The 15,633-nt window shown below is 34.4% G+C and overlaps 1 protein-coding gene across 3 annotated transcripts in view; it reads right to left on the bottom strand.

Annotated features, from left to right (window-relative positions):
• CSMD3 (CUB and Sushi multiple domains 3) overlaps positions 1-15,633 on the bottom strand; it is a 585,345-nt gene that overhangs the window by 181,555 nt on the left and 388,157 nt on the right. For all 3 annotated transcript variants that reach the window (XM_063423509.1, XM_063423591.1, XM_063423676.1), the window contains 2 exons: positions 15,259-15,461; positions 1,776-1,967 (listed from right to left, as the gene is read on the bottom strand). In XM_063423509.1, coding sequence (XP_063279579.1) covers positions 1,776-1,967; positions 15,259-15,461 — 395 coding nt within the window. The remainder of the gene's footprint in view (positions 1-1,775; positions 1,968-15,258; positions 15,462-15,633) is intronic.

Raw genomic sequence — 15,633 nt, 5'->3', positions numbered from 1 at the left:
ACAGCAATAAGCCAAAGGACTATCTTTTGGCAGAAACATGCTCTCAAATTTATAGTTTCTCAGAATACCTTTCATATAAAAGAATGTCTAATTACTATCTTTCATTCAAATACATGATTCATTATTTAATTCTTTGTTATTTTCCCATTGCTATTACCCTTGAAATGAAGATGTTTTTAAAATTTTGCTATGCAAGAATAAGGGAATTAAAAAAACCCAAGGCACTCCCACAGGTAAGAACAATTAAAAAGTACATTTAACTAGTTTTGAGCATTAATAATTAGGAGGTTTGAAAAGACACTTTTGCATGTAAAGACCTGATAAAATAGATCTAGAACTTGGTACAATTATACACCATAGGAATTATTCCTGCCTCTTATCCTTTCATCAAAATTATGTTTATTTTTTTCTAAAACTTTGATAAACCATGATGATGCTGAGGTTATGTGTAGGGTAAGTATTGCACAGTTTAGATTTACAGGGATGGAAGCAACATTAATGAATACATTACAAGTTATGAGAAAAAAATCAATGAACTTGAGGGTGTACTGAGCTACAACGCACAATTTTGAAATCACTTAGCTCCAAGGCAAGGTTCACACACTCTAGTCTATTAGCAGTTCATATTCCCCAAGAATGTATAATTATAGGAAATCAATAGAGAATAACTTCATGCTTGATATTTGGACAAATAAATCATCATAATAAGCATTCGTGCTACTTTGTGTGTTTTGCATGAGGTGTGGAACTTATCAGTATTAGATAAATGGATGCATGCAGCTAAAAAACAAGTGTATGCATATTTAATATGTGCTATGGACAAAATGTCAGCTGAGCACCCACACCTACTTTAAATCTATATTTCAATATCATCAACTCACTATTGATAGTGATAAAACTGCTAGTACTGCTTTATAATAGGGTAATTATTTTTCAGTTGAGACATATATTTTAAAAAAAGCAATATCAAATAAGGCCAGCATGATAGAAGAATATTTTAACTTTAGGGCCCAGAGTGCTAGAATTCCTTTTATTTTTTCACTTAGATTTCTACAGAGGTTCAGTTAACATTACTATAAAATGCACATTTTTGCATATAAGAATTATAAGAGATGAGTAATAAAATATTTCTTTACTGCAGTCATCCAGAATAGAGTCTAGACAGTTCGTGTCTTCAAGCCCATAAACTCACACTACACAGGAAGGCATAGTAAGGAGAGTAAGAACAGAGAAAATAATACCTTAACACATTAAGTAGAATAGCCAAGACACCAAGTCAGCTCTGTAGTGTTTGCAAACACCTGTCTGCAGATATGCATGAACAGGGTAGATGGTGTGCATGCAAAGGATATGCAAATACAATGTAGATTTTATTTGTAACAGCTAAGGTCAAGTTAAGTTTTAAAAAGAAAAGTGAGTGTTTGAAAGCTGTATGGTGATCCTTGCAGCTGTAATCTCTGGCAAGTTCCTCCCCACAATGTTTGTCCACGAATAGACTACCTAGGACAATAGTCACTGACACTGATTTATTTGCTTTCGCTGTCCCAGATCATCAAATTATAGAGATGAAATGGCCCTGAGATGGAGAGGATGAGAACTGTTATATTAACAACTACAGAGGAAAGGTTTTGGTGACGAACATTAGAGGTAGATGTAAAATAATTTTTAAGATGCGCAGTACACGTATTTTCTTTAAACAAGTTCATGGAACAGCGTGATTCATTCCATAAAGATTTCTACTTTTAGTAAAGCATTATTTAATTTTTTCTGCATACCTATACAGACTGGTGGGTTTGGCTGCCAGAAGTACCGGTTTTCTACCTGAATGCAGGTTATTCTCTCATCTCCTTGAAGTTCATAGCCAGGGTCGCACTGAAAAATGACAGTGTCTCCAGGTTCTCTTCCATCACCATTTCTAGTTCCATTCATGGGGACACCAGGATCACGACAGGCAGTGGCTACAGAACCTAGCAGCAAAGTGAAAAAAAAAATAAATAAATCTTTGAAAAAAACCCATCTTTTCAATCAATTTTTTCCCAGTTTGTTACATTTTTCTAAACAGAAAGCTCAGCAAATTCAAAATTTTCTTAATCACTTAAAAATGTTGAGAGATAATCCAACAATCTGTTGCTAATTATGATATTAATGTTTTCTACCTTCTTTAGTTATTAAAAGTGCCTAATTTTTCTTTTAGCTATTTTTTTAAAGTTCTGTGAAGCACTGCAGTATACAAAAGAGAAAGGAGGAGATTTTCTATTACCTTGGACATTTAGCACTTTTAACCAGAGCAATTTTTAATATGAATAAAATTAAGAGCAGATTTCAGGTCTTCAGGTTTTCAGATTAAGGTATGCTTGCACACATCTTCAATCCTCCACTATTCTATAGTTCATAAATATATCTATGGTGTAACATTTAGCCATGACCTTGGAAGTGAATTTCATTGATCACTCATATCTATACTCTTGCACATGACCTATCTACAACACAAGGCTTTTGTAGTAATAATAAAGAAAATGCTACAAAAAATACAAATGGATTTAATCTGAGAGAATGTAAAGCTATATATAATGCATAAGTATGGATTATTATTAAGATAAAATACAATCACAATGACTCTAGAAAGTATAAAAAGTAAAGATAATTTTCCTCACGACCAACATAATAAATATATTATGCACCAAAATATGTAGGCTTAAGCAAAAAGTAAGTACATCAATATTTATTTAAGTAAATATTATTTCCTACTAACATTATAGAACTGAAACATGTTATATGTATTACAAATAAACACCAAATGTCAGCCTTGCCTGTGGAACTAGTCCCACTGAGCTCAGCAATCTGTATAACAGAAACACAAAGTGGCAGTACTGAGATTTAATTCAGATGCACTCTGAATTAAGGGAAGGTAATACCAGCAGACAGAAATCTATTCATCCAAAATGTGTCTGGGTTTTGTATTTACAATGTTTTTGAAGAACAAATTTTGGTCCCAACAGTTTATTTCTCTAAAAAAACACCTCCCCTCCAAGTACCTTCCTTTCCAAGACGTACTTAATAAAAATAAATATAATTTGCTCTATACAGTTATTGGGATTTTTATGGAGTTCTTTTTGTACATAGGAAGTACTGACTATAGGGATGAATATCCCCTCAAATAAATCCTCACCAAAAAAAACACCAACCACGTATGAACAGAAGTAAGGGGAAAATTTCCCTTCTTAGTCCTCAAAAAAAAAATACATATTTCTTTTAAATGTTTCATAGTAAAAGAAAAATATTATTTTTATGTATTGTCAAACAATTTCTTAGAACTTCTGCTTTAGACTCCGTGATTCCCATTTGTATCTTTAAATATGCTGCTGGGTTTCAATTTAGAAAAAATGTTACTAATATATGAAATTATTAAATTCACTGCACTGTACTTGAAGGTCTTGCAAACGTTACATGCAAGACAGTAAAATAATAGCTAGATTACACTTGAATAAAATTTCATCAAATATGAAAAGGTTGAAAAGGTTCTTAATGCAGGTCAGAGCTAAAAGAAAAAATCCTTAAGGTAAACTTAGACTGATCAAGTAGTAAACCCAGTCATATACTAGTGTGCATCCCTCCCTGCTGAGAGCACAGGATGCACTGAAAGTTTTGATTGGTGTTGGCCAGCCAGAGCAGCCCATATTGAAGAGAAACTGTGTTCTACCCACTTTTATGGCCTTGAATTTTGCCATAAACAAGAAAAACAGTTGCCTGCTTTATCTAAAATGTGCAATTACAGAAGAATGCAGGCTGATTCTTACTCAGAGTTTGCAATGAATCTTGAAGGGCCAAAGAGAGAAAGATGTTGGTATGAAACTTGCTATTGTCTGTATGTTATATTGCTCTTACTAGATTTCATCAAAAAAATTTGATATGGCTGAAAAAGACATTAAGGGGCCACACAGGAATTTCTCATACAATCTGTTTGGGTTTTTTAATCACTTAGTTATATTTATGCAAATTAATTTTATAATAGGAGATGTGTGTGCCAAACTTATAACCTTACACTTATTTGCCCTGTATAGTAGTCATCTTGCATGCTTGCACGCTTGCTCAACCCACCTCCTGGTCTTTTGGCTTTGTAGCCAAATTGATGAAGCATGGATTGGATAAGTGGACTATGAAATGGATGGAAAACAGGTTGGTGTGCCAGGTTCAAAGAGTGTCCATGATCCAAAACCTAGGCAGGAGCTGATTAGCAGCAGTGTCCCTCAGGGGTGGTTGTTGACTTCAATATTCATTAAAGATGGGGACAATGAGACAAAGTTAGCTTTGGGCAAGTTTACAGACACTGGATGATCAGTTGATATGCTCTAGTGCAGGGATGCTCTTTAGGGAGGTCTCAGTGGGCTGGAGAAAAAGCCTGAGAGAAACTTCATAAGATTCTAAAAAAGAAACGCACCAGGGACAAATGAATCCCAAGAAACAATTTACCAAAAAAACAGCTTTATGGAAAAGGAATAGACAAGACAAAAGCTCCTCTAGGGAGCATGTGTGCAGCAAAAGCACAAACATAGCAATCAGAAGATGCAACAAGCAAAACTCCAGCTGTATAAAAGAACACACTGTTTTGCTTCAAATGTGGTCAAACATTTCATTTTTTTTTCTTTTTAACAGAGAGGTTATTATCTGTTTGACTGTTTTTTGACCAGGCAATTGGACTAGAGGTTTCCAGAGGTACTTTCCAACTGAAACTATTCAATGAATCTTTTTAAACTTTGCAAATTCTCACTAAATACACACAGATCTAATTTAAAAATAAAATCACTGCTTTAAGACTGGTTTTTGTATTATAACACTAGAATGCAAAAGACAGCTCCTCTGCTCCCACTATGTCATGGTCTGGGTTTTATACTTTTAAATAGATGATTTCTAGAAGTCCAATTCTGTCTTTTTTTTCATTTTGTTCAGAATTTTGCAAGGCTCTATTAAAAGTATGAAATCTTACTGAAGGATTTATGAATTGGTTTGACAGGTGAACTTCTCAACAGGCTGATAAAAATGCACTAATTGCTTCTGAATGAACAGGATGTAAGAAGGGGAAAGAATACAGCATGCCATTAAAAGTACTGAATATAATTTGCTTTGTCATAAATAATCATTTATTAGGTTAGATTTGCCTAAAATCTATGTGAAATTTTGCTTCTATCTTCTCTGTAAAGTGCTACTTAAAGAAGGAGAGATAAAAACCTGCATAATATTGCTACTATGTGATTTATTTATTCACACAGTTGCACGACGTTACCCTCAGTATCATCAGGATAATAAAACAGTGACAAGTTCTTAGTGAAAGCACGCTGTAGGGCTAAAAAGGTACCAACTTGAAGCACTTAAGACAATTTTTACACAGCCTTTGGAGAGGTGGTAGGGTAAAAATAGGTAATAGCTTTAGATAGGTATGCATACTTGACAATTCCAATATATATATGTTTTGAAACATCTTTTGCTCTAAGTTTTTAATTTGTATCTATATAACAACCTGCTTTTTTTTTTTTTCCTTGCTGTTGAAAGCAAGAACTCTAATGTTTTGTGTCTTTCACCTCCATTTCAATACATACACATATCTCCACAGAGCTGTCAGCAACTAAAACTCACAGATTTAGATACCAAATTTTAGCTGTTATTTTACTTTGATGGTAATTTTGAATGGTGGTAAAGGCTTATGTATATAAATTATGGTAGAATTTCACATCTATATATATGAAATACTTGTTTATTTGTTTTTATTGCATGTTACCATAATTTGTGGTAGAAATAAGTGAGTATTACACAACTCCTAAAAATTACTCTTTCCTTAATCTTCTTTTTGTTTCATGTCTAATTCATTTTAAAGAGTATAAACCAGAAGTGCAGAGTTCCACGACTACAGCGAGATTAAAACATATATAAATTATTCCATCATGGTATTTCTGAAAACCGCATATCTTGCTTTGTAAGCACATGTCTAAATTCAACTTGCTTAATTAGGGGTGGGATTATTTAACTTAATCTTGGCCATGCCAAATGTGAGGTGTCTTATTAAGCTTCTTCCCCAGATTCCCTCTACAATCAGTATCACAAGGGAGAAACTTTGACTTAAGCTCGGCATTTAACATTCTCATGCACTGGAACAGAAGGAAACGCATTACTTTTTTCTCATTGAGACAGAAATGCTGTATTAATAATTTATATTACAGGTGTAATCTCTATTTTAAGAATAAATCTGTTGATAAATTCTATTTTTATTTGCTTGTTGTCATATATTTACCTCAAAAAGGAGGTGGATTTTTTAAATAAATAAATTTGTCAGAATAAGAATCCTCAAACATATAATTTTTTTTTTTTTTTTTTTTTTTTTTTTTTTTTTTTTTTTTTAGGGAAAAATTTAAAAAGCTGTGTAAGAAGGAGACTGGAGAAAGAATATCTCAACACTGTATGTAATTATAGAGTTAATGCCTCTCTGGAGATTTATCATATATTACCCATATATTCAAACTGAATTTCTTAATCACAGCTTTTTGTCATGTTTGCTGTAGTCTTAAGGGTTTTTTTTCATGTGCTTGACTCTACCCTGTCATTACTACTGTTAAAAGCTGTGTATGTTTGCAGGTTTTTTTTTTATTTCAGAGAGGTTATCTGTGTGTTCTGCCCTGCATTCTCAACTCTGTCTGCCTCTTTCATTTGTTTATTTTTTTAATATTTATTTTCATTACCTTCAGCCTATTTTTTTCCTCCTTTTTAGGTGTCAATACTATTTATGAACTGCATATTCTAGTACAAGAAGTGATTTTTTTTTTTCCTGTTATATATTCAGGCACGTCAGTCACTGCCTTCATCATTCCCCATGAAAATTTGTGGAGTAAGCAAAAATTCTGGGAATTATAAAGTTCCTGATGTCTTTGATAGTTTATCTGCAATGCAATCTTGAGAGCTTTCTGTGAAATTAACAGAGCAGTCTATTGCAATTCCACAAAATTTCATTTATAAGCTCTAAAGTTCTTTGTAATGTATTAGAGTTGATAAAGTAAGAAAAGAATACCTCATGTTTTATTCTATTACAATAACTGGAAACTCAGATTTTAGGAAATATTGTCTTGAATAAGTAGTAAGCTGTGATTTGTGAAGGTAATCCATTAAATTCTTATTATTTTTATGGGAACTAGACAAATCTCAGATGTGTCTATCACCTAATATATGCAGCATAACAGGTCCAAGAGTGATTCTGTGTGTAGCACAAACCTGTGAATTATCTGAGGGGTTTCTCCCTAACGAAGATAGAGAAATGCAGAAATCTATTTTATTTTTTCTCTTGGCACTGCTAGTTAGATTAATCACAATGCTATCACTCAAACCATTTGGGGTAGATAAAGAATCAAGAGACAATTCTTGACCAAAAATTCCAGGATGGGGATGAACGCAGCCCACGCTCAAGCTCTTCAGTAGGTGAGAGGTTAGTGAACATATTAGATACACAGAGCTTTCAAGTCTCTCTACATGGTCAGAGCAACAGAAAATGTTTCAACATAGTTTTTACACATTTATGAGCTGAGTATGTTTGCAAAATAAAACTCCAGATTGTGTTTTGGTTTGCAATGGGGCATTATTTTGGAGCAGATGAATTATTTTCATTTGGATGAAGCTAAATTTGAAGATACACTACTGAACTATGGTAGAATGACTCTGAACTAAGAATATCTCTGAACAATGTTGGCAGCAGTGGTTCAGTACCAGCTGTTTCAATCTGTGTATCAGCTCCTCTTAGTTCTTGTGTGTGATTTGCTAACACAGAAATAACCAAAGGACCCACAAGTGAGACTTAATATCTCACATAGCCATATAACCATATTCTCTAACTTAGACTTTGAATATGAGATCATCAGTCTTCCAGAAAACAAGTGCCATTGCACAGGTCGATGTATTTACTGTGGAAAGTTGCTTATCTTACACAGTTCCTGCTAGGTAACTTGAAGGAAGTGGGGCAGAATCTTGTTTAGAATCTTGGCAGCCAAGCCATGCAAAAAATTCAGTTCCCTTCCCACCCCCCCCAACTTGTTTGAATTTTTCCTAAGACCATTCATATAAACAGATTCATATGTTTTAAGCAGAGGAGATGAGAGATATCCCAAATCATCTCTTTATGAGCTGTACAATACTGTGCAAATGCTCCTACAGAGCCACAGAAACCATTAAACCAGCATTCAATCATACCCAGAAAAGACATGAATACAGATCTATCTCCAAGTGTCCTTTACATGGGGTGTAAAAAAATTTGATACATCTTTTAAATTATAATGCACAAAAGTATATTTAATCCATAAATCAGATAATTTAATATTCTAAGTCGATTATTCCTTCTTCAAAAGAAGTACGTTACTGCCAGGGTCAAAAAATTTCTGATAGTTCATAAGTTCAGGCAATTTAAAAGTTGACTGAAATGTTTGAAAAGGACAACTCTATTTTCAAGCAGAAAGATACCTGGAAACATAGCATTAAAAAGTGGGACAAGATTATAATAGACTCCACTGATGCCACTGATTCTGGAAACAATATAATAAATGTCTTGGGATTTCTTGATGTTAACAGTTATCTCTAAATTTGTTGTTCTAATGCATGCCAAGTCAAGTATAATTAAAGATGCTGAGTCCCAAACCTGGAGAATTAAGGAAAAAGAACCCCTTTTTTTTTTCCTTTTCTTCTCCTTGTTTTTTTTTTTCCCTTTTGTTTTTTTTTTTTTTAATCTATTTTTTTTTTTTTTTTTTTTTTTTTTTTTTTTTTTTTTTTTTTTTTTTTTTTAATTTATTTTTATTTCTCCCAGAGCTCCCAGTCAGGTCAGCAGCCTCAAGCCTTCCAAATTTCAAGCTCTTCATAATACACATCATGTCAAAAATATTATTATAAATATTTTTTTAAACCAACATATCCTTCCAAACTCCTATCACTTTTATTTAAAGGCTTTCTAGTACTGCTGGTCTTTCCAGCTTACACCAGCCTGAACCAATCCTGACTGACAGAACCTTCAAAATTCAAGCTTTCTCATACCCTACATAATACCTTTACCCATACGGACACTGCAGTCTCCCTGAATCTCTAATGCTGTTTGAGAGCCAGGTCAGCCTGGTATTTGCTATCTCAAATCCCACCTTCCATACAACTCTTCCTGAAAAAGAAAGAATGAATTATCTGCAGCATTTTCATTGTCTTCTACCAACAGAAGCACTGCTGATAGCATTTCTTTAATCTATTTTTAACTTTCCTTTTCTGCTGTAGATCTAACAGAGATTTAGAAGCATAGTCATTGTAATTCTTAAGTAAATTCTAACCACAGGCTCCATTTGTTGATTTTGCATGACTTCATGGATTTGAAGTTTGTCAGTTATTCTTTGAAGATTAAAATGGGAAATATTAAGAATAAATCACACAATCAGAATTTCATTTGGGACAACACATACCTTCAATGAAGTTTAGCATCTTGCACAACCAGGGTTTTCTATGTTGTATAGGCAGGTCTCTGTGTTAAGGAGACTCCCCCAACCAACCATCCTGGTCCAACTCTGGCACTCTCACACTTCCACAACCAAAGCTTGGGCCAAGGCTCCTTCACAGCTACACACCCCACACTCACAGTCAGAACAAGTTTCCTCACCAGCCTGACTTCGTCCCAGACATCAACAGAACTTGTTTTAAAATTCTTGTTTACACTATAACCAGGTATAGTCTTCTTCTTTTTTTTTTTTTTTTTTGCGTTCGGGGGATATGGGAAGAAGACAGGAACATCAAGCTTTTTCTTAAGGATCTTTACCTGATTTTACTCTCAAACCAAACAAGAAAACATACACCAAAACCACCCCCTGGAAAACTAAAACAAAACTACTGAGCTGAATTTACAAGTGTGGACATCCATAGATATTTCTGATAGGAAAGTAGTCCTCCTGAAATCTCTAAATCCAAAGGATTCCACTCAAAGCTGAAAAAAATCAGCAAACCAGAGAGTGACAATATTTTAGATTAAAAGTACTTTCTGCTATTAAATAGACACAAGAAAGAATAAATCCTATGTTAGTGACTTCAGAAAAGTGAAGATGTTAGGAAGTGATCCCTGTAGCAGCAGTGGTAGAAAACAGCATTCTGAGAAAGAAATTAGTAAAACTCCCCATATGCATTTGCAAATCACCTTCAGGGTAAATATGTCAGAAGTAGAGATCTTTGTTACTGGAAAACTGAAGGAAAGTAAAAAAACAAAAATACAGTGGGGTGTTCAGTATCAAAAGAATCTCTCTACATGTGACTGTGGCTAATAGGTCTGTCTTTGAACAAAAGAAAACCCACCAAGGCAACAATAACAATGACAACAACAACAACAAAGGAAAAATAAAAGAACATAAATTGAACACAAAACATTTATAAAACACTGTGGCTATAAACCATAAATATAGAAAGTTGACTTGTAAGCATTTAATCATCATAGTAATCAATGTAAGCAATACGATGCCATATAATTCTAGACTGGAAATTAATACTGGCAGACTAAAGCCATGCAAGCAGGTATCCGCCTCAAGTGTTCTAGGCTTTTTCTATAGTGTATAGAGGCAAGTTACTCCAAAGGGCTATTCACCCAGTCTTAAAATAAGGAAGTAAATCCAAGCATTTTAAGGCCTATCCTGTTATATAAGAAATTGCTGTCACATGATATAAAATACTGCTAGAGCATCTATTTACAAAGCCTTCCCAATACTCAAAAAATGTTTACAGATTAGTTCTGCAGTGGCTGCCATATAATGCTCAGAAAAAAAAATGCTCCATCCTGTGTGACGTTTAATTAGTCAGAAATGTGACTATACTATGAGATCCAAGCAGAATGTATTCTGTAGTGCAGAGTGATTCAGTAGTGCAGCTATTAGTGGTGAACTAATGGCCTACAAAAGAGGAACACAGATCCTTCCTTCCTGTATAAAAGACAAATGGCACCTGAAATGTTAAAGTTAGCAGAGAGAAAACATTCCTGTAATACCAGATTCAAAGGTCATTGAAATCTGTGGAAACAATCTGATTAGCTTCAGTGGGATCTGATCTGATATTACACACTTCAGACGTATTAAAGTGATTTAAAACATTATTTTAAACACACAGTTATTATCAGCAAATGTTTCACGTTTTAGTGTTCTTACTCAACTACTTTTAGTTCTCTGTCTTTTTTTCACAGCTACTACTTTTATTTTGTTGGCATGAAGTGATGTCAACTGGTGAAAATGTTTCACTGTGCCTAATATTTTGGTCTGACCTTGAGAAATACAGCTCATGTGTCTGGCAAATACATTACTGTTCCCTTCTTTCTCCATCACTTTTCTTGAAGGCTTAGTTTTCTATTTTGTGCAGAATTTACTGTTAAAATACAAAACAAACCTGCTGATATAATTGGTGTTTTTCTAGTATGTACTGGGCTCTTCATGCCCTGTCTCTGACAGTGGAGAGGAAATATGCTGTAACAGATTATTTCCTGTTTGTATGTTGCTTCTGGCCTCTTGTCAATGTTCACACTTCTGTAGGGATAGACCCCTGGCTTCTGTTCATAGCCACATTATTCATGCTCCATTTAGACATGTTCCAAAATCCTCATATTTTCATCTTATTGTTGAATTACCAGAGGTTCTTATTTTCCTTTTACACATATATATAAATTTTTTGAAATATTCTGGTTTATTATACATCTGTTGCTATTTTGATTTTCAGGATCTGTGGGCTTTGTTTTCTATGATGTTACTTCATTGTAGTCTCAAAGAAGACTGCAGAAACTGGAAAGTTGTAATGTTTAAATGAAGAGATAATGTCATAATCATTTGCAGAGGTCCAACACAAAAATGAAAGACATAAAGACACATAAAAGACAAGACGTACCAAAATTCTGCTCTGACTAGTGATGACCTGTGAAGTAATTTATTTCTTTGTGTACATTAGATGTATAAAAGGAGCTGCACTTTCACTAGCCCTGGATAATTGGTGGAAAGTAGTAAAGAACAATCTGAATAAATTCCCTTATTTCATCTGAAATTCATCACTTTTACTCCTTCCTCTCAGAATAATGTGCAATTGTGTTAAATTTAAAAAAATATCCTTTTCAACCATTAAAAAATCTCCAAATCCTCAGTTTAGCATAAAATAAATAATTGTCCCTCTACTCTGGTGAGACCTCAGCTGGAGTATTGCATCCAGCTCCATGGTCCCCAGCACAGAAGGACATCATCAGCCTGTTGATGAGCCCAGAGGAGGCCACAAAGATGATCAGAGGGATAAGATTCCCCTGTGGGGAGAGGCTGAGAGAACTGGGATTGTTCTGTTGGGAAAACAGAAAGTTACTGGGAGTCCTAGATGAGGACTTCCAGGATGTGAAGGAAGCCTACATGAAACACAGAGAGAGACTTTTGGCAAGGGCACAGAGTGGCAGGACAAAGGTCAGACTGAAACAGAGTAGGTTTACATTACATATTAGGAAGAAATTCTTTACTATGAGCATGGTGAGGCACTGGAACAGGCTGCCCAGAGAAGCTGTGGGTGACCCATAAGTGGCATGTTCAAGGCCAGGCTGGATGGAGCTCTGAGCAACTTGTTCTAGGGAAAGGTGTCCCTGCCCATGGCAAGAGGGTTGGAAGGTTGGAATTAAATGGTGTTTAAGGTCCCTTCTAACCCAGACCATTCAACGATTCTGTGATAATTTTCTTACAGAAAGTGATTATGAATGTTTAAACCATCAAAATAGTTCTACTGTTTCAGGTACAAATAACCTTTTGGGGTTCTTTTTCTCCACCAAAAGACGAGTGAATGAAAAGAAACAAAATAGACCAATAGACACAGTGGGCAAGAAAAATCTTTGTGAAACCCTTTCCCTTCAGATCCTCTAAATTTTACAAAATTAGTAACAACTTCTAAGCCTTTTAAAGGATTGTTTTGGGCAGCCCTTGATAAAAAAAAATCTAATGTCACCTGCTGTAGTAAATAATACTAGTTAAATAATAATTTTCTTTCTACTTTTTTTATAACATCTCAGCTTCTTGAGGTTTTCCCATTCAGCCTTCCCCTTTAATCTGGTGAAGGATGCTATCTCACTTGCCTTTTTTATCTCCAGATAAAAATTGTTTTTCTGATTATACTGGATGGCTTATACAGGAGTCAATTATAAATTATACCATGTTATCAGTAATGAAAATTTTCACTCATTAAATGACAGATGCAAAATTGTGCAAGAACAATTGATAAAACGAAATAAAAAGCTGTAAGGTACTAATAGGAAGTACCTTACAGCTTACCTCTGCAAATGATCATGACATTATCTCTTCATTTAAACATTACAACTTTTCAGTTTCCAAACCCATGTTTGGAAACATATTTTTGTTTAAAGGATAAGAATGTAATAGAGAAGAAAATAAAGTATTCAAAGTCTTAAAAGGGCTTGAACATAAAATATCTGTTGTCATTGGATAACATTCCTCTTGAGGTAAAAGGGCCAATAATCCAGTTAAATACTCTTACCCAATTTCACCAAATGGCAAGAGGAAAGTAAAAGCAGATACCTCCCTTGTGTGAGCTTTCTGTATTCTAATTACAGTGTAGCTAGAGTATGAAGACACCATCTGTTTCACTCAGACAACATTACATACTCAAAGAAAGTATATGAATACTTGAAACAAAGTTGCAAAAAATTGTCTTTCTTTTTCCTCCATCTCCTTATTTATATTTCCATACTGGTTGGTGAAATAATATATCCATAGAGCAATAGTGTTATTCAGGTTGTGTAGCTAATTGCACATTACTTTTAAAATCTTAATTTAGGAGAGAAAAAAATATCTCTGTTATTCTAATGAGAATATACACCCAAACTGTGTCAAATCAACTATTTGAGAAGGATCACTCTGATTTTGAGAACCTATACTAAAGAGAAATGTTGAGGCAATAAAACATCATGGGTTCTTTAAAATGTCATTAGAACTCAACAGACTGCAAAAGCACGGAGAAACAAAAAGCCTCTCAGATAAATTTCTAAACCCTCTTTTCACATAAATCACTGTAAGTTCATCAGTAGCCGTTTTCTAACTTTACTCCCATGTACTATCCATTTTTCCTTGTAGCTCCATTCTTATTCTACATCAATGTATTCTTCCACTCAGCTTAAATGACTGCCTAAATAAGTCCAGTGCATAATGGTCTCCCTCTCCGGCTTCAATATTAAATATAAGAGAATGCTGGAGAATGGAAACACATTTGTGAGAATCTCTCAAACAGGCTCTGGAAGGGGGTAAGGCTGTAAAATGGCAAAAATACCTTGGAGCCAAGGGATTAAAACCTCTATTCATGGGTTCAAAAATAAGCTGATGGAGCAGAAGCCCCTTTCACTAGAAGTAAAATATCTCTCACTTTGTACTCCCATTTACATAATTCATTCTTCCTATAAATTACTGTATGCACACACATGTATTTGTCATACACATGGAATCAATGAGAGTGGGGAAAACAATGGCTAATACAACCACCAAGCACAGGAAGCACAATGAGGTAAATAGTGTTAACATAAAGTGTCTCTGTGTCAACCCATGTTAGAACTGTTGCTGCTGCTACACAAAATTATATTGGACTAGATCTTGCTAATCTTGAAAAAATATATATAAATTTCACTGACCAGAGAAAAAAGAAGGTCAAAATGGACCTGGCTCAATGATTTCTTCTGTTTCAGCAATAAAATGTCTAAAGGGATTTAATAACAGTTAGGCAACTGTTTAGATTTGTCATCCTGCTGCCTGTAATATGATGATATAGCACTAGAAGGCAAAAGGGAGAAGGACACATATTCCTGTGGAGCTCTTTTCTGTTTCATCCCATACAATCACAACAGAAATTAAACTCCCCACAGATGTCTCTGAAAGCAGAAACTCTTACTGATTAGAAAAGGATGGAGATTTTAACATGCCTACATCACCTCCTTTGTGAAAAACGCTAATCACAATTTCAAGCATTCTGGCACTGCCCCAGCTGCCCTTGAAAACCAAAACTAGCAAAGAACATGGGTTTTTTTGGGTTTTATTTATTTGTTTCTTTAAGACAAAAATATAGTTTTACAATAAATCTTTAAGTCTGTGCCAATTCTTTCCCTTAAAACATCAGAAATGTTGCCACTGATTTCAAGTGTTTCCATCACGACAATTATCTGTGAGTGAACTACCTTAAAAAATAAATTAAAAATTAAACTAATCAACTTACTTGAAAACTGTATGGCGAATCCAGATTTACTGATGTAAAAATCGGTGTCAAACTGGATAGTTACTATGTTGAGTGTACTGTGAATGCCTTCAGGAATAAGGGAGCCACTAATTTCTTTGAGCAACATCTCATTCTCAGGTGGACCATCCCAAACTCGAAGAATGTCATGGGATGCCTCAGTATCAAAAGCAAGAAACTGGAGGCTGAAAGAACACCATGATCTTATTGTCAGTTTTAATATTACTCAACAACATAACTTCAACAACAAAACTAAACAAACAACAGAAAAAAGCAAATAAAATTTAACTTCAAAGAGTAATTTTTATAAAGTTTCATAGATTTCATGAAAGCCCAATACTAAAATGAATTTGAAAG

The sequence above is a fragment of the Prinia subflava genome, chromosome 1 (genome assembly GCF_021018805.1).
Source record: "Prinia subflava isolate CZ2003 ecotype Zambia chromosome 1, Cam_Psub_1.2, whole genome shotgun sequence".
Lineage (NCBI taxonomy): Eukaryota > Metazoa > Chordata > Aves > Passeriformes > Cisticolidae > Prinia > Prinia subflava.
This window is presented reverse-complemented; position numbering and strand designations above follow the sequence as displayed.